This window comes from Phodopus roborovskii, unplaced genomic scaffold (genome assembly GCF_943737965.1).
Source record: "Phodopus roborovskii unplaced genomic scaffold, PHOROB, whole genome shotgun sequence".
Classification (NCBI taxonomy): domain Eukaryota; kingdom Metazoa; phylum Chordata; class Mammalia; order Rodentia; family Cricetidae; genus Phodopus; species Phodopus roborovskii.
The window spans coordinates 17691864-17715257 of NW_026126480.1; the positions used below are offsets into that span (position 1 = coordinate 17691864).

Consider the following 23394-nt stretch of genomic DNA (forward strand, 5'->3'; position numbering starts at 1 on the left):
AGCCTGGTCTACAGAGAGTTGCAGGACAGCCAGGACTACACAGAGAAGCTCTGTCTCGAAAAACAAAACAGCAGCAGCAGCAGCAACAACAACAAAAAACAAACAAAACAAAACAAAACAAAAACAAAAAACACTAGTTGCAGCAAGCAGTGTGGAGGTTATAACTAATTTGCTATCTTCTCACTCCTGATTAATAAATTACACTGTTCTTGGCTTAGTTTGATTTTGTTTAGACTATATACCATTTTTCTTACAATTGTTCCTAAGAAATTGTGATTAGCAACAGTTCTTTTTGAGAATAAAAAAAAAATGAATCTATCTTTGAATGCCTAGAAAAGAAAATAATCTGATTGGGGAAAAAAAGTGCTTCAAACACATGTGGATGGAGTTTTTGGGTCTGCCTGAGGTGTGGTTTTGATGGGGAGGGTAAGGAAGGAAGATGATAGACAATTGTAAACAGTTCACAAAGAGACCATGAAAAGCTGAATATGATAGTGAATATGTGAGAAAAATGTCTGAGGGCTGACATTTCAGGAAGGTGGTACCTGGCTAGAAGCCACATTTTCAGAGGTCAGAGAATGGCTGCATTGTAGTGTTGGGCCTGTATGCCTGGCCATGCTGCCTGCTGTAATGTTCTACTTCCCACTGTGACAGTATTCCTGTCTGTCTAGGAGTCTGATGGAGGGGCCAGCAATGTCTAGACAGGAGTTGGCTTTTCTGTCTGTCAGCATTGTCACAAAGAAAGCATTTTTAACTTTTCAAAAGTCTTAGGGTGGTTATCTTTTGTATCCTATTTATTATAATTCTTTGTCATGTGCTGTGAGTGAGGTCTCAGGCATTGGCTTGCTCCACAGTAGCTGTGATGTCATCTATCACTTGCTACAGTTTGTAATAAAGGTGTCTTAGCATTTGTTGCTTCTAGAATTTGACCAAGTTCTGTGTCTATAACTTTCTGTATGGCCTCTGAATCTTTTCAGGGTAGCATTTCATTAAAAAGTACATGTTCGAATTGTGGGACACATTAGAGCCTCCACACCCATTAGGTGTCTGTTAGACTTGGTTCCAGTTCTAGATCTTAAGCTCAATGCTATTGCTGTCATGGAATCCACTTGATGCTGTTTGTGAAGACACTTGCTTCTTGCCCCACAGGGCTGATGCAGTGCTGTTTACTGCGTAGAATCTGTATACAGCCTATGAACTGGGGGCAGGTAGAGACTTGCCCAGTTTGGCTGAGATAACCTTGGCTGCAGGGCTCTTGGCTTTGGGTGGTTGGAACAAGAATGACTCATGGCCTAGAGGCAGAGAATGGATACAATTGCTTCTTTCTGCCAGACTGGATGACCATTCCTATCCTGCCAGACCTGGCCCATTGCTATGGATGAGATCCTTCTCTATCTCCAGGAGGGCCTTCTGCTTCCCTGTAACCCATTACTTTCCCTGGAAGCACACCGATGCATCCTGTCTAAACCTAACAACTGTTAATTAGTGCTAGTTTATTGCCTTTGTATACCCAGTAATGCAAGATGGTCTAGTTTGTTGCTATTTTTGTTTGTTTTACACAGAGGTAAAAATTAAAGATTTAAAGATATCTTAAAAAATTGGCAATAGATTTCAGTTTTGAAATGTCCAGTGTGAACTATAGAGTACCTTACTATAGGTCATGCCTGGCCTATAATGTATGCTATAGACCATATCCCATCCATGGCTGGAATAGCACTGTCTCAGTTGCTTAATTACTTAGTTAATTACTGGAAGACTGTCTCAGTTGCTTAATTACTTAGTTAAGACACCATCACCAATGCAGTTTACTAAAGAAAGCATTTGTTGGGCTTCATATTTCCAGAGGGTTAGAAGCTATGACCATCATGGCTGGGAACATGGCAGCATGCAGGCAAAGTGCCCAAGCAATACCTTATGTCCTGATTTACAGACTCAGGAAGAGAGAGCTAACTGGGGAATGGCATGGGCTTTTGAAACTTCAAAGCCTATTCCTCAGTGACACACCTCCTCCAATAAGATTACGTCTCTTAATCCTTTCCCAAACAATTCAGACAACCGGGGACCAAACATTCAAATGCATGTGCCTATGGGGGCCATTCTTTAAACCACCACATGGACTTGAGAAAACCCAGATGCAATATGCATAACCCAAAGCTAGTGCTTTGTTAAGTTATAGCAGTCCCACTGAGCTGTCTTTTCCCAAAGCTGGTGTACCAGTGTCCTACTTGTTCTAGGAGCACAAGAGGAAGAGGTTACCCTCTCACTCAACTCATGAGGCAGGCCTCCTCTGAATTTCCCACACTGTCCCAACCCAGCCCCTGCTCACCACTGATCTCCTGCCTGCCAGCTGGTGCAACTGGACATGAACTCATCCAGTCTCCAGGAGAAAACACAAAGACCTCCCTTAGTAGTAGATAAACCAGAAGTATATAGAACCAACATAGGGGCAGGTCTAGACTGCAATATATTTGAAGATACCTTGGGAAGGAAGGAAGGAAGGAAGGAAGGAAGGAAGGAAGGAAGGAAGGAAGGAAGGACGAAAGTTGTTCTGAGATTGTGAAGGCACTACCCTGCTCTGGGAAATATGGAACATCAGTGTGTTTCAAGCCTCCATCCCTAGGGTTGATGTGAAACCAACGGAAGTATGGAGTGACTGGGAGTCAGAGACCTGGATGTTGGCCTGGGAAGGTCAATAAATCTGTTCTTATTTCTCTTAATTTATTATTATTGTTGTTAATATTTGTGATGCTGGGCCTCATGCATGCTAGGCAAACACTACTGCCACTGAGCTCTGGCCCTCTGGCTTTCTTTCTTGTAGAGAATGGAGATGGCAGTCTGGATTCTAAATTGTGCATCTCTGATATTACTTCATAGGAGAATAACCTGATGGTATAGTAAATGCTGTTAGAATGCATGGTGGCTGATCCTACTGTCGGTGAGCACAGAGCTTGGTGGAAACTTCTTCCGAGGCAGTATAGAAGGAAAGCAGAGGGATTTGCCAGTGAAAGGAAGTCCTGTTAAGTTAGAAAAAAGTTCCAGGGTGAAACAGGACCCAGACCTCATGACAAAGCCAAAGGCTACCCATTGGAGGTGCCCTAACAGTCATGAAATTGTATACGATTAGTACAGTTGTGTTAAAAACAGATTTTCATACAAATGGCTAATATATTTGAAGACACTGTGCAAGGGTTGTGAAGAAATGAAGTTTTTTTTTTCCAAACCAAAGAGAATATTAAATATAAACACACACATGATCTGGCAGGCACATAGATCTGTCTGAGGAGGTGAGACAAGGCAGCAAGTTGTGAGTGAAGAAAATGGGCATTTAAATATTTCCTAAAACCCTTCAGAGATTTTAAGGCACAAATGCCTAGTTTCTTCAAATTCATCTTATTTGATGTTGTTTGTCTAGACACCAGTGCAGAGTGCTGTATGTCAACCCTAGTTGCAGGTGAGGCTAAGTCAGCGGGAAATGAGGCTTGAATGGAGCCAGAGTCGGTTGGGCGTACTCTTTTCTGCAGTGTTCCTCATGATACTAGCTAGCTTCATGGCAAGGCCAGAGCCTTTGGCTTCAAAGGGCAAAGGGACAGAGTTTTGCTTTCTTGTCTTTCGTTCTGGTTTCAGATTGCCAGGCTGGCTGCAGTCCCCTGTCAGTAATTCTCTGGGTCATGTTCCACTCTTAAAGATGGAGGTAATTGCTTCAAGATGTGGCCCTTTTAAGGAGAGAATGAATTGAAAGGCAGATTTCTTTTTTATCAGCTCCAGTCAGGACCTGAGCCTTGAGAAAAAGGAAATGGCCGGTTGCTCTGAGATGTAAACTTTCTTTCATCTCTGAGAAAGGAGATGTTCTTGTGCTTCTGGAAGAAGTTAGTGATGGTGGTGAAGAGAGGGGCAAGTGATAATTATGTCCATTCCTTTCTCTAAAGTGTCCTTGCCCAGTTTCACAGTCCTTAAGGGAAATAAGCCTCTCATGCCCCTCCTCCTTGCCCTCCTTCCTTTAAATTGCAGGCAACCTTGAATAGTTAGGAGCAGGCAGCTCAGTACTGCTTGGGAGGCTTTCTTCCCTACTGCCTGCCTGCCTGCTGCTGCCTGCCTACATCCATCTCTAAGCTGTGCCTGGTGGGTCCTCCCCTGTAGGTCAGGAAGCCTGGGCAGGTTTGTTGGAGCTCCAGATAGGCAAGTTTCATCCAGAGCTGACTCCAGTGCTAGGAGTGAAGGCTAGCAGTGACACATGAACATTTCCCTTAGAGAAGACAGAATCTAGGAGGTGGGAGAGCAAAATGAATGGTCAGGGACATCCCGTACAGGGAAGACGAAGTGGCAGACAAGAGCTTATGCTGACTCTATGCTATGGAGTCTGTAAAAGCCTAGAAAATTAAGTTATGGCTGAAGTTTAGACACGGGATCCTAGAAGTAAAACTGTTTGTGTCCCCTACTAAGGTGAAGGCAGCAGGCAAATTGCAGGCAGACAGACATCTTGTTGAGGAGTGAAAGGAAGAGGAAGTATGGGGGAAGGGTTAGGAGGGAGGATCCCCCCCCAGCCATATATGTGTATGTATATGTTTTTGTATTTGTATATGACACACGCAGCACACATTTACTTATGCAGACAGGACCTGTGAGTGGGTGGTGACTTTAAAGGCGAGGGAGTTCAGAGGGGAGGCTTCTTTAGAATGTCAGAAATTTGATCATGTTTATAGCTCAAGGAATGAGAGCTGATGGTGAGGACGAGATTAAATGCCGGTCAGAGTGCATGATTGATGGTCCTATCCCAGACTAGCACAGAGCTTGGTGGGAACTCCTTCCAAGGCAGCACAAAGGTGAGGGAGTGGCTAGGTCCCAGTGAATGGGAGTGTATCTGAGTTACTAGCTAGAGGAAGACCAGGGGACACCACCAAAGACTACTGGGTAGCTGCCAAGGTAACTGTGACATTCACCAAGTTGTGTGAGGATACTTTGAAGGGCAGAAGTGGGAAGGTCAGTCAAAATGGTGCAATTGAGGAACAAAATTCTGGAAATATTGTGTGCTCTCTCTCTCTCTGTTTCTCATCTGTCTCTCTGTCTCTCTTTCTAGCTGTGTGTGGGGGGGGGCATGTGTTTCACCCCCCTCTCTCTTTCTCTCTCCTTGGAGATGGCTGCAGGGTCAGTGTAGGGTTCTCCCTTTACTCAGCCTCTGAGTGCTAGGGTTACAGATGTATGCCAACACATCCAGCTTTCTGGGATACAAAATAGATTATGAAAGTAAGAGAACCTGACAGAAGATGACAGGGAGAAGTCATGTCAGACTAGAGAGAGAGAGAGAGAGGGAGAGAGAGAGAGAGGGAGAGAGAGGGAGGGAGAGAGGGAGGGAGAGTGTCTGTATGTGTACAAGCATGTTTGCTCCCACTTAGATAGGGATTTAAGACAGATGAATGAGTTGATAGTGGAAAACTCTGAAATAAAAAGAATGTAAGTTCAATGAATGATGGTTTTTATTGTGTTGGCAGATAGGAGGAGACGTTATTTGACAAGAGGACATTGTGGGGTCTGAAGCTTGGAGGGATAGGAAAGATTTGGAACAATCACCAAGAGGAACCAGCCAGGGGTGTATAAAGTTTTACCAGGCAGCACTGGCAGATAAGCTTCAATCAGATAAGTTTGTATTGAGACCAATGAGCACAATTAAATGACTTTCAGTAGCAATGCTCAGGTCATTAGGTGGGGAAACAAATACTAACAGATTTGGCTCCACCTAGGCCCTGGTAAACAAAAACCATCAGGTCTAGGGCAGGATTTTTCTGGTATAGATACAAATACAAATGGCATGACAAACCTCAAAGTACAGAGTGGCCAGGGAGACAAATATTGCTAAAGAAAGTTGATAGACCAGGAAAACAGGGAGTTACTAAGTAACCACTGGACACAGAAGAAGAAATTCTAGGTTGAGGGAGCAAGAGGGATAGTTGAAAAAGGTCAGACAGGAGAACTTAAGAATTGAAGACATTGGAGACAAAGCAAACACATTCTGGGTGCAGATGAGGACCTAGTTGTAACCCTGCTGCTGAGAAACAAAGCCCTGAGGAGCTGAGGTTGGTGTAAAGCTGAACAGAAGGTCTGCAAGCGGATACAGGACAGAACGGTCATCTACAAGGATTCAGGACTGAACAATCATTCACAAGGATGCTGAAGTTCCTGAAGGGACGAAGATCGTCTAATGTAGGTAGAAAAGCCACTGGTCAAAAGACAAATGCCTGGGGGTGGGGGAGTGGAAACTGCCTTGTTTCTGTATTTGGGAGAATGTACTGTACCTGAATATTGCTGCCTTGGGATAAATTGAACAATTGATGGGAACAGATAGTAGTCTGGAGGTAGGCCTGAGATGGGAGATTGATGTTCTGTATGTTGGGTTGGTGGTGTCAGAGTGTTCTTCCTTTAAGATAACTGAGTAGAGGGAAACATACCATGTTAATTATAGTCAGCTGCTATTCTTGTTGGAGGTAGAAGGCAGCATTGCAGTTGCAGGATAGCTACACTTTAGAGAATCTGGTTCCTAATAGTGGTCAGGGACCTTGCTGGGGCTTGAGATAGAGAAACTGAGATGGGTTGGCTTAAACTTGTTGAAGGCTAACCGACTTTTTTCCCCAACAGCAACCAGCATTAAAATTCTATTTTCTGTTTTCTGATTTTTTATTAGTCTATATTAATGGCCTGTAATGAGTTTCATGACATCTTCACACATGTATATAATGCAACTTGATCATATTTCCCCCATTACCCTCTCTTGTCCCACTCCTAATCCCTTTCTTACCAACTTGCACTTTCATGTCTCTCTTTTTATGATGTAATGAGTTTTTTATACAAGTATGTGCTGTAGTCCAGTGGATCTCCCCCATACCTGGTGCCCCCCTTTCCGTATCTCTGCTCCTCCTGTAAATTCCCTTTTTTTCCTCCACACAGTTTTACTTTACATAAGACTTTATATAGCAAATATAGTAAAATTGAGGTCCCAAGCTAAGAGACAAAAATGTATATTTGTGTGATTGACTTAATTGTTTAATATGATTATTTCCAGTTCTTACAAGTGACATAACTTTGTTCTTTATGGCTGAAAAAACGTTCCATTCTGTGTATGTACACATTTTCTTTATGCATCCATCAGTCAGTGGAGACCTATGTTGGTTCTGTAGTGTAGCTATTGGGAACAATGCTGCAGCGAACGCAGATGTGCGAGGAACTCTGTGATGTGTTGACTTGAAGGCTGGCTTTTGTGAGTTCATAGGCTAGAATAGTAATTCTTCACAACAAGGAATATCAACAAAAGGCTTCATCAAACTGTAATCAATTAAACAACCTCAGGTTTCCAATTAAAACATGAATGTGTCCAACCCTCATGTCCACTTGGAATGTTAGCATGACCAATTCAAACACAGTGGCATAACTAATTAGGATGGCTATTGCAACTAATTACAGCCCTGTTCTCATCAGCTGCAACACTGGTGTGACTAATCACAGCCTGGGAGTTTAAAGGACTAGGGCGGTTTTGACGGTGGTGAGAGCAGAGAAGAAGACTTAGATACATTGTAAGGCTTTTTACAAGTTCAGCAAAGTAATGTCTGGAATGCCGATCCCTGGACAAAAGTGGGTGGTTATCATCTTACGTTCATCAGGCAGCCACAGGGATTGTGCTTTCAACTGTCATGTTTCTAAGTGTTGGCCTCTGGTTTGTGTTTAAAGCAGATGGAGTCTTATGGAAGACTTTTTTTCTTAGATCTCAGCACTCCAGAGTAATTGACCTTATGGATTTCACTTTGTGGAATTGTCTTTTTGAATGGGTAGCTTAGAGGCTTGTGTATCTGCGTATTGTGGTTTACCCCCAGCTGTTTGCAGTAACTTACCAGTTTTCAATTAACTATAAGTTTCCCCTCTTACCAGCTTTTAACTTTTATGGGTTTTGTTTGCTTGTTTGTTTGTTTGTTTGCTGTGTATGTGTGTATACAGTGGGTGTGTGTATGAGAGTGTGTGTATGTATGTATGTATATATGTGTAGGTATGTATGTAGGTGTGTGTGGGGGGGCACATACGTGTGCATGCACACCATGATGTATATGTAGAGATCATAGGAAAACCTCATGTGTCATTTCTGGCCTTCTACCTTCTCTGAGACAAGTATCATGACTTGTGTATATTAGACTAGGTTGTATACAAGCATTTGTGGACTCTTCTATGTCTTCATCCCATTTTGCCATAGTAGTGTTGGGATTATAGGCATTTGCTGCTATGCCCAGCTGCGTACTACATAGGTTCTAGTGATCTGAACTCAGGTCACCACACTTGGATGGCAAGTCATTTATCCACTGAGCCATTTCACTATCCTTGATATATTTTTAACTGGGAATATATATTTTGAAACTGCCTAAAATTAGTTTTAGAACAAGGCATGTATATGCAGGGATGGAGATATTAAGAGAATGAAGTATAAAAAAGATGCGAAGAGGGTGTAGAGGAGAAAAATGATAAGCAGGGAGAATTATGAACATTACGAACTTCATACACTCAAGGCTAAGAGAAATCATCATTTTGGTGTGTCCTCCCACCCAGGGAAGACCTGCTTAAGATCCTTTATAGCTTACTCAGCTTCAATAACAGAGTTCTGCGTTATATGTGTTCAGTGAAACTCCATCAGTGTAAGTGGACATCTTCTGGGATCAGTGAGTGTTTGCTAACTGCCTTTTTCAACATTTTGCTATTCCTTTTTGAATCCTTTGATTCACAGCACACACTTCCCACCCCAGCTTGGAAAACAGGATGATAGATACATCCAACAGGAATGAGTTCTGAAGTCAAATAGGTGATAGTTTGCAAACTGACTCTGCTTCTAATTGGCTTTATGTCCTTGGCTAGCAGATGTACTTTCTCTCCCTGGGCCTGTTTTCTCATCTGTACAATTCAGATACCAGTATTTGCTGCCAAATCCCCGGGGAGGAGTGTTAAGAAGATGTGTATAAAAGCAGCCAGCAGTCTTTGCTGTACAGGAGGCAGTCAAAAAACCTGAATCTGTCATTATCTTGGACATCTATCTCATCACACTGATTTATTATGGCCAGGTATCCCATGGTTCTAATGTTGTCATCCAGCCTCAAGTCTGGTTGACCTGGAGGAGCCTGTTGGCCTGCTCCAGGGCTCAGAAGGGCCCTCAGAAGGGCCATTCCATTATGTTTGTAGTTCAGATTTGTCAAGAACTGGTGGCCTTTCTGGTCAGGTTAGGGAAGCATCTGTTCCTAGTCAAATTCTTCTATGGTTTGATTCATGATGGCAGGACAGATTGAGACCTATGAAAATGGAGATCATCATTCGATGTGCCAAGGTTGGGTTGCCTGGGATGACACAAAATATTCAGACCATGCAGGAGGTTGTTTCTTTTCCAGATGCTTTTCTAATTTCCTTGTAAGTCCTCAATGCTGGGACCTGTGTGGACAAGGGTCTACCACGAGCCAGGATTGTGACTATCAGGACATCAGCATTTACTGATGCAAAAACATATTGCTTTGTACCACTGGGATAATTTCTGGTCTTTAATAATGCTTCAGCAGCTGTCTTGCCTACATCCTCTGTTGTTTCCTTGTTTATGTTTAGTAAGTGTGTGTGTTTATGGCAGGCTTGGTGTCTAGGAACTGGAATATTTGGTTCTCAGCCACTGTTCTAGTAACAGCAGGACTAGAAATAATGTACTTGTCTTTTCATACTCTGTAGAGAATAAATTTATCTACATTCCACACTAGCCAGTTGTAATTTTGGTATAGTTCAGGGAAGAGCCATCTCAAAGAACCACTCTATTGTGAATCCACTTTATACTGTGACTTCTCTCAGGTTTTATTGTAATTATGTCTTATGTTGAGATTTGTAGAAGACTAGGCTGATGTTTGATTGTACCCAGGAGCTGGTCTAGAAATTTCTGTTTTCAAAAACTGTGTTGTCAACATGAATTCATATTCATTTTTTCTGATTAAGAGGGCTTGCGGCTTCGCCTTGAAAATAGACGGGAAATGTTCATCCTTTGAAAGTGCCCATTCATTTTCCCTGAAAATAATTAATAATGGTTACTATGGAGAAGTATGTTTTTTGAGAAATGCCTTTCAAAGCATGCTGGGTGATGTCAGGGGTTGTACTATCCCCAAGTGACCTGGGGTCAGCCAAACCTCTGCTAACATATCCATGGGTGCGATGCAGTAGTCCCCACCCTAGGCTGTATAAAACACAGTGTAGATGTTGCCTCATGTGCTATGGATGGAAATGCTGCTGGCCTTGTGGCCCTGGTGGCTTATGATTCTGAGATCCATTTTTGCTTACAGGAGCTGCTAAGTCGCACATCTCTGGAGACCCAGAAGCTGGATCTGATGACTGAAGTGTCTGAGCTGAAGCTCAAGCTGGTTGGTATGGAGAAAGAGCAGAGAGAACAAGAGGAAAAGCAGAGGAAAGCAGAGGTGAGTTTAGGTGGGACCTGTATTGTATTAGGCTCCTAGGCCATTTGGCCAATTCCAGTCTCAACAAACAGCTTCTGGGTACCAAGAATATTCATGCACTGGAGACACAATGATCTGTTTAATACCAAGTTATCAGGTTTTGCTGTTGTTGCACATTTCAGCAATGGCCAAACCACTCAGTTTTGGCTTTAGGGCTCTATTCTCAAACTGCTGACAGGGATGGAAAGGGAAACAGTTGAAAGGGGAGAATTAGACACATGTGGATGGGCACAAGATGTCTTTTGTGAAAACTAAGGTAATGACAACAACAGGAAGGAAGCCATCCCCCCAGCAGGCCTGGGCCAGTTTCAGACATGCATTTCATTGCCCACTCCCCCTCAAATTTTTTTTTTCCTTTCCTCTTGATGGGTTGTATAGGTGAGCCCACACACACAGGCCATCTCTGAAAGAATGCTTGCTTGTTTTGTTTTGTTTTTCAGGCTCCATATAACATTGGTTAGAATGTGCCAGAGTCTATTTTGGAAAGAGTTTGGAGAATTTTAGGCCCAGAACACCTTCTTTACAAGGAGCAGCCATGTTTTAACTTTAAACAATCACTTTCATGTTTGTGTTCACACCTGACATTGTAACACATGGAAAAAGGTAGTTTGAAGTTTAGAGAAACCTTGGCTTGTTATTGACTGATCTACTCAGTAGCTCTTTGGACTTCAACAAATTAGTTATATAATTTGTATGAACTTCAATTTCTTTATCTATAAAAGTATAATTAATGTGTTCAAGACCAGACAAATTACAGATGTTGAGTGCCTGTTGATAATGACTGTGTTAAAGACAAATTAAATCACTGATGCTGAGTATTATTATGAAGTTTGGCATTTTAAAAACACTTGGTTTCTATTCATTTCCCTCTATTTAGCTCTCTCAAAAGGCAAAAAATGGAAATCGTTCCTTTCTGATAAGTGCTAACATTATTTGCACTGACATATACAGTGTTTCTCTGGGTTGATAACAGAGCTTGGGCCATTTCGAATATGCCAGGGGATGTTTCTCAAATTGCTTTTGTGTACATGTTTCTCAGTAAGATGTGTAGTGCCCAAGGGAAGAGATCTGTAGCTGAGCTGTGGACAGGAGCTTCTAGTAAGAGTGCCAGCTGTTGGATCTCATCTCTGGCTTTGAATCACACTTGGATAGTCCCTAGCTTTGAGATCTTGGCTGTTAACTCCCAAATCTCTAGTTATTCTTTTTTGCTTGCTTATTTCTATAAGATAGTAGTAATGCATTCTATTTCCTTAGTCATTCTTAGGACCAAAGGAAAATTTGTGTGTGTATATTGTAGCCCTTAGCTTAGTGAGGGTCATGTAGTAGTAGCTAGCTTTTATGATTCCTTACTGACAGTGTTAGTCATACTGACAATGGGAAGGTAGACTATGACACATGTTCACGTGCTGCAAAGTTCACCTAGACTGGAAGCCGATCTATGTGGATGGTTTCTTCATTGTTGTAGGGAAACAGTCAAGTCTCCGGGGTTAGTTATTTCATCGGTGCTCAAGGATGTGTGATGTGTGAGCATACATTAGGATTCAGGTAGAATTCAGTGAGCTCTATGAAGGATGTAAAACTGTTGGTTAAAGTCATTTAGTTATAAAAATAAAGAGGGGTTGTGGGAGGAGAGAAAGGGGCTGTTAGAAGGCACAGCTTGAGAAATCTAGGCTTAAAGCACAGCATGATTAGAGCCAGACATGCCTCTAAAAGTCCCTTGTAAGGCAGTCCTTGATTCTCTGTTTGCCTTATTCTCAGGGAGGCTGACCCTTCATGACAAAGATGGACATCCATAGCTCTAGACTGACATCTGCAGATATTCTTTCTTAATGGTTCCAGCAAAAGCTGTAGGGTCATTGTGGGTCTTATGCCTGACTGGGCCTAGTCCTCAGGGGTTGACACCACTTGGAGTATGTGAGTGTGTGAGTCAATTTATTGGTGAAGAAAATGCAGAATTGGTGTGTAACTCGGTAACTCGGGTTCCTTCTTGGGGAATCCAGGAAGGAGGTGAATTTGTCCTTCTGTGACATGTGCACTAAAGAAGTCACTTCCCTGTTTGCTTGCTTTCTTCTCTGTAAAATTGTTTTTAAATATGATTCTGAGGCTGTTTTACAGCAGGCTGTTCATGCATGAGACAATATAGCTCCCAAGCTCCTGGCCCCTATCCTAGCAGATCACTGCCCTTCCTAGTTGCCAGTACAAATATTAGGTTTCCATGTGGAGGAATTTTGTAAGCTGTTCAAACCTGTGAGAGGCGGTGAGCAGCCACATGACCTGAAATGCATTCTTCCTTCTTAAAATTGTGCATACTCTGCTGGTCTGCCCAGGACCTCAGCCTCTGTTGGAAGCTATGTGGAGCACCAGTGGCTAAATACCATGAGTGCTGCTGAAGCCTTACTGTTGTCATGTGATGGGAGTGTTTGAGTGAGACATTTTGCTAGCTCAGGTCATTCGTGGTTAGAATTGCATGAATAAAGGGAATGCCTTTTCCGTTCCTATCCTGCATGGTTTTTAACAGTGAAGGCTTGTGCTCAAGGCTGAGTGTGATTTAGAAAAGGCAACATTTTGTTTTATTTTTTGAGATAGCCAGATGGGAAGTACATTTGTGACATTGTTTGCCACTATGTTAGACTTTTATTGTGTGCTGCGACAAAATCCTTGATGGAAGTAAGAAGTGAAGAACATTTATTTATCATCATCATCCTCATCCTCATCATTATTTTATTATTATTTGGTTTTTTAGTCAGGGTTTCTCTGTATTGCCCTCCAGCCTAGAACTCAGAAATCTGCCTTGCTTCTGCCTTCTGAGTGCTAGGATTAAAGGTGTGCACCACTGCATCTGGCTTATTATTTATCTTTGACTCACAGTTTATGCAATACAGTGTGTCATGGTAAGGAAAGAATAGTGAATGGAACTCTACCTATGATAGTTGGAGCTTGAGACATGGCTTGTTACTTATCATTAGATCAGGAAACAGAGAGCTCTGATTAGAACCAGGGCTTGGTTCAGTCCTAAGCAATCCTCCAGCTAGACTTCACCTCCTAAATATTCCAGAGCCCCTAAGGTGGTGCCACCATATAAAGCCCAGATATCTAGCTACATGAGTCTATGGATGGCCTTTCACATTTAAACTCTAGCATTGCTGTGCAAAATAAAAATGAAAATAAACTTGAAGAAGACAGATTTATTTACTCAGTGTTTCAGGAGTTCCAGGCTGGCTTCACTGGAGTGAGGCAGAAGACTATACAATAATAGGGACGCGTGGCAGAGAAAGTTGTTCAAGCCATAACAGCTAAGAAGCAGAAAGAAAAAAAACAAAAAACAAACAAACAAAAAAACCAGGAAGGAGTTGGAGCAAGATGCATGTCTCCATAGAAACACTTTCTCTAATCTGGTCCCATCTCCTGTGACTTCCCAAACTTGCCATGAAATTATGAACCCATGAAGGGTTAATCCATTGATGAAGTCATAGCCACCAAGATTAAGGTCACTTCCCCCAAAATCACACCAACAAAGACTTTAACAGATGAGCCTTCTTAAGGCATTTCAAATGCAAGCCAAGCCATACCACTTTTTACATGCAGCTGGGCCATTATCCTCAGATTCGGTGTTTCCATGTAAATAGGGTCAGTTTTTAACAGAACAGAACAGAACACATGTGGTTCTGATCATATCCCAAGTCATGTGGCTTCACTCAGTACCCTGCTGCTTGTCCTTGTGTTTTATATATATATATGTATGTGAGACTTGGGGGGGGGGGTGGAGGTGCTGCTTTACTGATGACCAGCCTTTTAGGTCGGTCGATAGTATCCTATCTGAGATGTGGGTGAATAGAGATGTTTGCTTTAGTTTCCCTCATTAGCCTTTTACTGTATTCCTGGGTCATTTCAAGCTACTTAAGATTGAATATTAGATTTACTTCTGAAAGTAGAGTGATAACAAGAGAAGTAAATACCAGAATTGAGATGGTGGGACACAAAGAAGCTTCAGAGACAAAAGACAACAAGCTCTTTGTGGTTCCCCAGAGCAGAGGCATTTTAAAAGCTTGTTGGTCAGAAGGGAGTCTGAAACCCTTTGCACTAGGGTCCTGGGAAGATACCCAGTGGGTTTGAGCACTTGTCAGAGTTCGGTTAGAGGAGAGCACAAGTTCAGGCTGTGGATTCCAGGAAGTGGGATTATCTCAGTTGATTGGGAACTAGACATAATTTTCAGGATTTTCTGGCAGAACACAAATGCCTTACAACATAACTGTTTTCTTCCCACGCTCCATACCTGAGAAGGGAGAAGTTCTGATTTCTGGACTAGAGCAACCCAGAATGATAGACTTGGAACATAGAGTAAGTACAGGGAAGAATGTATTTGCTCAGAGCTCAGAGTTGAACTGGCCTGCTGAGAAACATTTTAATATTTTGGTATTGCTTATTAATTTGTTTTCATGTATATGAAAGAAATTGCTAAAAAAAAAAAAATCAACCAGTTCATAAGGATGTTTAACAAAAGCTCTCATAGCACCTGTCCTCTAGTCAAGTCTGTGCTATCAGTTTGTTGTGTATTCTTTCAGAGTTGTCTTATGCAAGGACAAGTGACATGTGGACAGATGGACACACCACATATCATGCACACAGACATACAGACACACCCCATGCACGTGCCCATACCACATACACACATTCACACACAAACAAACCACATGCACACAGACACACACACCACATGTGCACACACACACAACATGCAAACACACACTCTGCTTCTTTTATTTTCATACTTTTCATTAAAGGAATGCTCTTATACTTCTTTCCATGACAAGAATAGTAAACAACAAACCATTCTTCATTTGTATTTATGTTTGCATAGTTTCTAACACCTGACTATACCCTAATGTAGTTAGCAAAATTCTTTTTTTTTCCTTTGATAGACATTTAAATTGTTTCCAAGTTTTGCTGTGCTGTATGATGCTGTAGTAAGTAATCTTATACATGTGTAGGCTCTCAAAATGGAACAGATGATCTAGGGGCACCTGTACTTGAAGTTTTGACATATTTCCAAATCTCCCTCTATAGAATATAGAGGTTATATATGCGTGAGCAACGTATGCCAGGAGAGGGCCAGGCCAATATTATACTGAGTGTGAAGGAAGAGAGGGAAAAAGAGCTAAGGATAATTGTGAGCAGGTTTAACAGGTAAGAAGGGGTAGGGCAGATGATGATTATGGGAGGTACTCAATAGCTGTAGACAGCTAGAGCCCTGAAAATGGGAGTGGATATTTGGCAAAGCAGGGTGAATATATAAAGTCAGCTGAGATTACAATACACAGTAGCAATTACCACCTCTTAAATGTCACCGGCACTTCGTGATTGGTAGCCCAAGGATGCAATAGTGATGACAAAGGCTATGCCTCATAGGAGAGTATGCATAGGCTGGAGCAGCCAGCCCTTGAGGTAAAGTGTTAAGTTTCAATGCCAGGTCTGAGGACTTCACACACACACACACACACACACACACACACACACACACACACACACACACACACCAGACCACAACACGTGGTTAGGGAGGTGGCCCAGCAGACCTGGAGTGTATCAAATGGGGGGAAAACAGGTGTGTACCCAACCTATGACCTACATCTGCAAACTGCCTAGTCCCAATAAGAGCAGAAGTGGCCGGGGGTGAGCAGAAGCTGTCTGGATCTTTAAAGTCCACAGCTGAAGCTGCTATGAGTCAAACATGCTTAATTATTTTTCTCACTCAGAAACTAGGGAACAAAAACTGTCAGAAACTGACTTGGTTTCAGTTTTGAAGAAAAGGGGAGACTAATTAATACAGTAAAATGGTGGGGGTAGGAGAATAAGTGGTCACTGTTAGCCAGAAATTCATGAGCCCCAGTGAGGACAAAGCTAAGCATAGGCAGAGTGCTCTGACAAGTGATGAAAAGGCTGGGAGCTCTAGAGAGGTGACTCCTCAGTCACCCTGAACTGCTGAGAAGTGAGGAAGTTCTCACTGCATCCTCTCCCTTGGGAATATCAGTAATAGAGTAGTAGGGCTTGGTGTAGCCAGTCTTGAAGGAAACTAGGTTTCACAGGGAGCAGAACAACACATGGAAAGGGCATTTACTAAGGACAAAAGTGCACCTGTATGAACTCTATGAGGAAGGTCAAACCCCAACAAAGGACAATGCTGAGAACAATAGCCTTTTAAAAGAAAGGTATGTTTGTAATAAGAGAAAAGAAAAAAATGCATTTGGTTGTTGCAATGCCTATAAGGAGTGGGAAGAATCGGGACAGCAGTCCCCACACTGCATGCTACCAGCGAGGTTTTTGTTGTGTTTTTGTTTCTTCTGTCTTTTTGTTTGTAAATTCTGAAAATCAAATCAGGCTCTCGAGGGAGCTATCTCCCTAGCTTCAGTTATGGTGTGTGCCGGGGAGCTAATCCTGGACCTCGCCCATGCACATGCACATGCTAGGTAAGTGCTACCCCATGGAGCTTCAGCCCGGTCACTGTATCAGGAATCAAGTGAGTTTAGGAAATCTGGAAATGAACATTCTCAACTTAATATTAAAGCTGGCAGAAAAGGTTAGGTGGCTCTTTACCTTTGAGGGGGTATGAGAACTTTGTAAACCAAGTAGGAAGTCACAGCCCAGTGAGGTTCATCAATGGTGAGGTTGCCCACTACTAACTAAGCATGAGGACTGCATTTGAACTCTGGAAGGCAGCCACAAGGTGGAAGGAGAGAACAAACTGTCCTAAGCTGTCTGCCGGCTTTGATACGTGCATCTTGGCTCACTTGTGTATGTATACAAACACACAATAACTAAAAAAATAACAAAAAAATTGAACATTAAAAAATATTGAGTCACATCCGTGGCTCGGAACATAGCTCCATTGAGGGGAGAGGGACTTGAATTTGATTCTCAGAATTTACAGACAAAAAAGGCGGGGAGTAGTAGCATACAGTTGTAATCCCAAGGGGAGACTGAGACAGGAGAGTCCCTGGAGCTCACCTCAGCCAGCCTTGCCTAATTAGTGAGGAACCTAGCTTAGCCTCAAATAATGATGGGCAGTGACAACCAAGCTTGTCCTTTGGCATCAACACACATGCACAAGCACACAGGCATGCATACAGATTACAGTATTAAGTTTCATCAGACCTAGCTCATTGGTTTGTCTGCAAATGTGTCTATCCTGATAGACCAGAAGCACCCACATCCCAGTGTAGTACTATGAAAACGTTGCATGGGACATCTTTTGATGAGACAGAGGGATATAGGCTGGATGTTAAAATAAACCAATCAGCACCTGAGTGGGATCAGAGTTGGAAGTGCGTTATTGTGCATAAGCATGTTATGTGCTGTGGAGCTCACCTGTATGCAGATGTTGACATGTTTGGATGTGTGTGTGTGGGTGGGTGCTGGTGGGCGCACGCATGGGTGTTGGCAAGTGTAGCATGGAAGCAGGTATGGAGGGAGTATTCCTGTGCTCTGTGTCATCTACCTCTGCTGTTACTTCTGCTTGGATGAAGGAATCTGCCTAACTCTGTACCTCAGCTGTTCACTTAGAAGAATGGCCATGCAGTGTGAAGACAGGTCCAAGGATGGAGAAAGTCTCAGGAAAAAGAAAGAAAGGAAGGAAGGAGGAAAGAAAGAAAGAAAGAGGAAGGAAGAAAGAAAAAAGCATGACCTGTATTTTCATTTATCAAAGAGGGTCCTGGCCATGAACTGGCCTGGGCCACCCCTACCCCACCGTACTCACCCTCTGCAAACTTCCTTGACTTCTCAGCTGCTCATCTGCTGGTGACTGACCTTCAGTGCTTTTCTCTCCTTTCTCTTCCTTCCCACAGTCAGTTCTGAATGTGATCAGTGAGCTGCAGGAACAGATGTGTAGGCTGCAGCTGGACATCCACAGGCAAATTCAAGAGCGCCTGTTACTCTCTAGGGACCACCCTGAGGAGGTGGTGGCTGATGTCCATGAGGCCAAGCCCCAGCCCTGCAGCCAGGACTGTGCCCCCTGGGAGGGGTCACCTGTAGGAACCATACTTAAGTATATCAGAGCATGTGTGTGTGATATCTCACTGGTGGAAAGCTGGGGTTTCTCCTAACCAGAACTGTGTGCAGTGGCTTTGCATGGATCTGCTGTTATCTCAGGGCAGAACTTGGCCTTATACAAGCCTCTGTTGATGTGAGGTGGGCTCTTGGACCCTCATCAAGCAAGGTTCAAACAGGTGAGAATAGCCCTCAGAAGGCCACATTCCCCATCTTCAGGAACAGGATGGAGGTGTGTCGCAGCTGTCTTCTCCCAGTGTATGATCCAGACACTTATCAATTCTCCTGGACTGGGTGTTTAAATGAAGCTCCATTGTCTGGTTTTCTTTAAGGAAAAAAAAAAAAAAAAAAAAAACAAAAACAAAAACAAAAACAAAAAACAAACAAACAAAAAAAAAACCAAAAAACAAAAACAGCATCATGGGGAAAAAAATCCTTTAAAATTCATGTTTAGAGCAGTTTAGCCCCACTCCCGCTTCAGAGAGTAAACATAGCATCGGGATTTTCATTTGTTGTGAATAATTAAGACATCATCTGCATGTCCAGGAAAAATAATGCCCACATAATAATCGCAGTACAGTGAGTTCATGACCTTTTGGGCCATATGCAGAAGTACAAGAACACATGGATCAGTACTGTGCTTTCTTGATTCTGCTTCCTGTGGGCATGGTGCTCTCTCATAGCAAACTGAGCAACCCCACTAAAACAGGAACAGGCAAGCCCCTTCCTACCTGCTGGGCACTGGAACAGTTCAGGTAGGGCCAACATTACTAGAAAAATGATTCTGAATCTCTGGCAAACCCAAATAGGTGACCAAAGGTCTTGAAGCCCAGTGATGAAAATCAAGGGCATAGTCACTCCAGCTGTAAGTCATTCTTAATAAATCATCTTACAAGATTCAGTGTTACTTCATGGTAGATTATCTCAGAGTGCAAAGACACCTAAGCCAGTTAAATAATGACTTAAGTATCAGGTATTCACTTGTCCATAGCTGTGTGCCAGGACCTGCTGGGTAAGAGGTCCACAAAGATACCCCAGACTTCACAGACGAGAACAGAACTAGCCTTACAGATAAACCTTATACGGGATCTGTGAGAAACACCAGAGTCCTGCAAAAGGGTCTGATGTCTGGGTAGCTTTGCCTGGGGAGGGTGAAGGATAGGCAAGAGTTTATGTGGTGCGCAGTTAGAAAGAGAATGTTGTGTGAATAGAGAAGTTGAAACTTCTCCAGTGTGACATGTTAGAGTTTACCTGGGATGGGATAGGCTGGTTGTGAGTTAAAGTTTAGAAGCTTTGAGAAGCAGGGGAGTGCCATGATGAGATTGGTGGGCTAATGCCATTGTTCCTCTGGATATTTAGCAGTCAGTGTTTTCCACAGGGCCAAGGTCACAAAGGATAAATCAATAGAAGATACTCAAGCTACCAGCACTCATTGCTAGACCAGAATCATGGTGATATGTTGGGAAGGAAATGAAACATTATAATATTCTTGGATATGACATGGATAAAGCTAGGACCCAAGTGGAGTTAATGACCTTTATGCCAGTTCTTCTCATAGGAAATAGTTGCTACCTGAAATGATTGTCCATTAAGTGAATTTTGGTTCAAGACAGTATTGGTGGTAGTACATGTTATAATCTTCACTGTTTGGAAGGTAAAAGCAGGATTGCAAATTTGAGGCCAATCTGTGCTATGTAATGAGTTACAGGCCAACCTAGGCTATGAGATCCTCTCTCAAAAGAACAGAATAAACCAACAAAGATAGCACTGCTGAGTGTTGCCCCCTTTATTGAGGAAGTTTTCAACCAGGGGTCTAGATATGAGCTTGAATTCCTGTCCCACTGACTACTTCTACAAACATATGTATGTAAGTTGTTTAAGCATCCCTTCCCAGTGAGGAAGCTTCACTGACTTCCTGTCCACACAGCATCACTAAGGGAACCCTCATCTGTAGAGCCTGACCCTTAGCTCTGAGGTCTCATCTCCAGTAAACGATAATCTAATCTCTGCTCCACCACAAGGGGCTGTTTCAGGGTCTGCCTTCTGTCTCACCACCATTCAGCATGCCTTCTCTATTTCTCTTGCTTAACCTCCTGGTCTGAATGGGACACTCACACTGCCATCTGTATTTGGAACTTAACATTTATTTTCTGAATCTTACTGACTGTACTGCCTCAGAGGATTGCCCCTTCTCTTCTGTGGGTTCCCCACCCTCAGTGTGGAGAGATGTTCCTTGTGTTCTGTTTATCCCTCTGCACCACCAGGAAATTTGCCTCCGTTCAGCATCTGTGCTCCTTCCACACACAAGTGTGTCCTGTCTGCTTGTGACACCCCTATGCATGAGCTGGGCATTGGGGTTCAGGTGTCAGAGAAAGTCACGGCAGAACATAAGAACTAGAGGGTAATTGTGAGTTTTAGACTAGGATGATAGCTCAGTTGGTAAAGTGATGAGCATGAAAATCTGAGTTGCATCCCCATAACACTCATTTAAACACACACACAGACACACACACACACACACACACAAAAATATGCATGCAGTCCTGGCACTGGGGAGTAGAGACAGGTGGATTCCTGGGGCCTGCTGATAGCCCGCAAGAGACCTGTTCTAAAAAGGGGGGGAATACACCCAAGGTTGTACTCTGACCTAACATTTATAAACACACAAGTGCACATGTACACACACATACACGTGGCAGTTTTTTCTCTCTTACACTTGGAACTCCCTGGCCTTCAATTTTAAATGACCACATGGCCTTTTCTGGATCACAGATCATGTTTAAAGTTCCAAGCTGCAGTCCTGGAGTCTGCTACTGCCCCCAACTTTCTCTGCATGCAGCTTATCCAGTTTGGAGACTTTATCTGTTACAGCTCTTTCATTCTCCCTCTTCCCTCTAGGAGTTACTGCAAGAGCTCAAGCACCTCAAAATCAAAGTGGAAGAGCTAGAGAATGAGCGGAACCAGTATGAGTGGGAGCTGAAGGCCACTAAGGTAAAAGGCAGTATGAGGCACCTGGTGGGGGGAGGAGCTGGGGGCTCTGCTGGGAGGGGGTTCACTCTCAGGGTTCCCTACAGCAAAATGTGTGGAAATGCAAACCCTCCCCACACCATAGTGCCCAGACTGTGGCAGACAGGTCTGATGTGGGGGAAGGGCTGCTCCTCATGAGAGAAATCCTGGGAAGCTGAAGTGAGGGCTGCTGAGGTACCCCAGCCATGTCTTATGCCTTGGGCAGCCTCCTAGTTCCCCTTGTTAACTTAACCAAGAAGGTTCCTAGGTGAGTGAGTTAGTGGGCTGTCAGATAATGACAGCAGAAGGTGACACATCTTAAACACAACGAGGGGAGGTGAACATCAGTGTTTTGTTGGGGACATCCATCTTAAACTCATCCGCCCTATTATAGTCAGTTTTCTAAAAACATTAAAAATAATAATCATTGTTTAGTTTTAGAAATGAATGCATTTCTAAAATGATAAAAGTCTTCCATTGAATTTTTCAGTCAAAGCATTTTTACTGAAATGGGGAGTTGGTTGTGTAACGGACACCAAGAATAAATCCTTTAGTGAGATATTTTTTTCTCTTTCTTGTTTAGTTCTTCTTCTTTGCACTGTAGTGGATTAACTGGGTATGGTGGGGTAGTTGTCATCCTAGCACTTGGGAATCAGGAGGATCACTTGGAGTTTGAGGCTGTCTTGGACTACATAGTGGGTTCCAGTCCAGCTTGGCTTATATAGCATGTTCCTGTTTCAGGAAAGAACAGCAACAACAAAAACAAACACACAAAAAAGTGATTTAATTATTTTTGTCTTGTATATATTTTAAATGTCAAATGAGTTGTCAAGTGAACATTAGGAAACATCACATTAAAACATAATTATGCTATTTTTAGTGTGGGGGGCAGAAAAGAGAGTGAGCATACATGTGGTTAAGCTACCTATGGAGGTCAGGATGACTTGGGGAGTAAGCACTCTTGGGTTGTTAAGTTTAGGTGGCAAGAGCATTTAACAGCTGAGCCATCTTGCCAGCCTAAGAATCTGGTCTTTGAAAAATATATAATACATTTCAAAATGAATAGAAGAACATAAAAACTCCCAATACACAGAAATGAGTGTTGGAATAGACAGCTCTTCATATCCCCTGATGTACTCACAACACATTGTATGCCTGAATTATTGTACTGTGCCCTCTGGGGAGGGATGGAGAGTGTGATTCAATAAAACGGGGTTTCATTTGGGCATGAGGAGGAGGAGGGAAACTCTTTAACCACCCTAGACAGAGTTTCTGCCAGAGGAAGCCTGGGCTGCTGCCTCTGAAGAGAAAATACACCTCTTTTCCCTGTGTCCTTTAGAACCATCCACAGGACACCCTGGTGATGCATGTGGGCATTTCAGTGTTCAGTTTGTGTTCAAATATAAAAATCAGTGCTTTTGAGGGCTGAGAAGATGGTTCAGTTTGGTAAGTAAAATGCTTGTCAAGCCATGCTAAATGTCAGGTGTGGTGACTCTCATTACTGTGAACCCATCACTGAGGTTGTGGAGGCAGGTAGATCCCTGGGCATCACTGGTTAGCCACACTAGTCTAAGTGGTGAACACTAGGTCTCAGTGGGTTACTATATTTCAAAGAAGAATGTGGAAGTCTCCTGAGGAACAACCCAACTTTTCCTTTAGTCTACACACAAACACATGCACATGTATTCTCTCTTGCACACATGTGCGCGCACGCACACACACACACACATACATTTTTGATTAGAATTATTGTGAGTTTGTTTGTATCATTGTTTTTTCCAAATTTAATTGTTAATTATTAAAAAATAATAGTCACTGTAAAAAATTTCAGACCATAAAATAGAAATTA

At 42.8% G+C, this 23394-nt stretch overlaps 1 protein-coding gene across 1 annotated transcript in view; it reads left to right on the top strand.

Annotated features, from left to right (window-relative positions):
* Positions 1–23394, top strand: part of Ppfibp2 (PPFIA binding protein 2) — a 146261-nt gene that overhangs the window by 87716 nt on the left and 35151 nt on the right. The window contains exons 6-7 of the mRNA XM_051192650.1: positions 10329–10460; positions 21438–21530. Coding sequence (XP_051048607.1) covers positions 10329–10460; positions 21438–21530 — 225 coding nt within the window. The remainder of the gene's footprint in view (positions 1–10328; positions 10461–21437; positions 21531–23394) is intronic.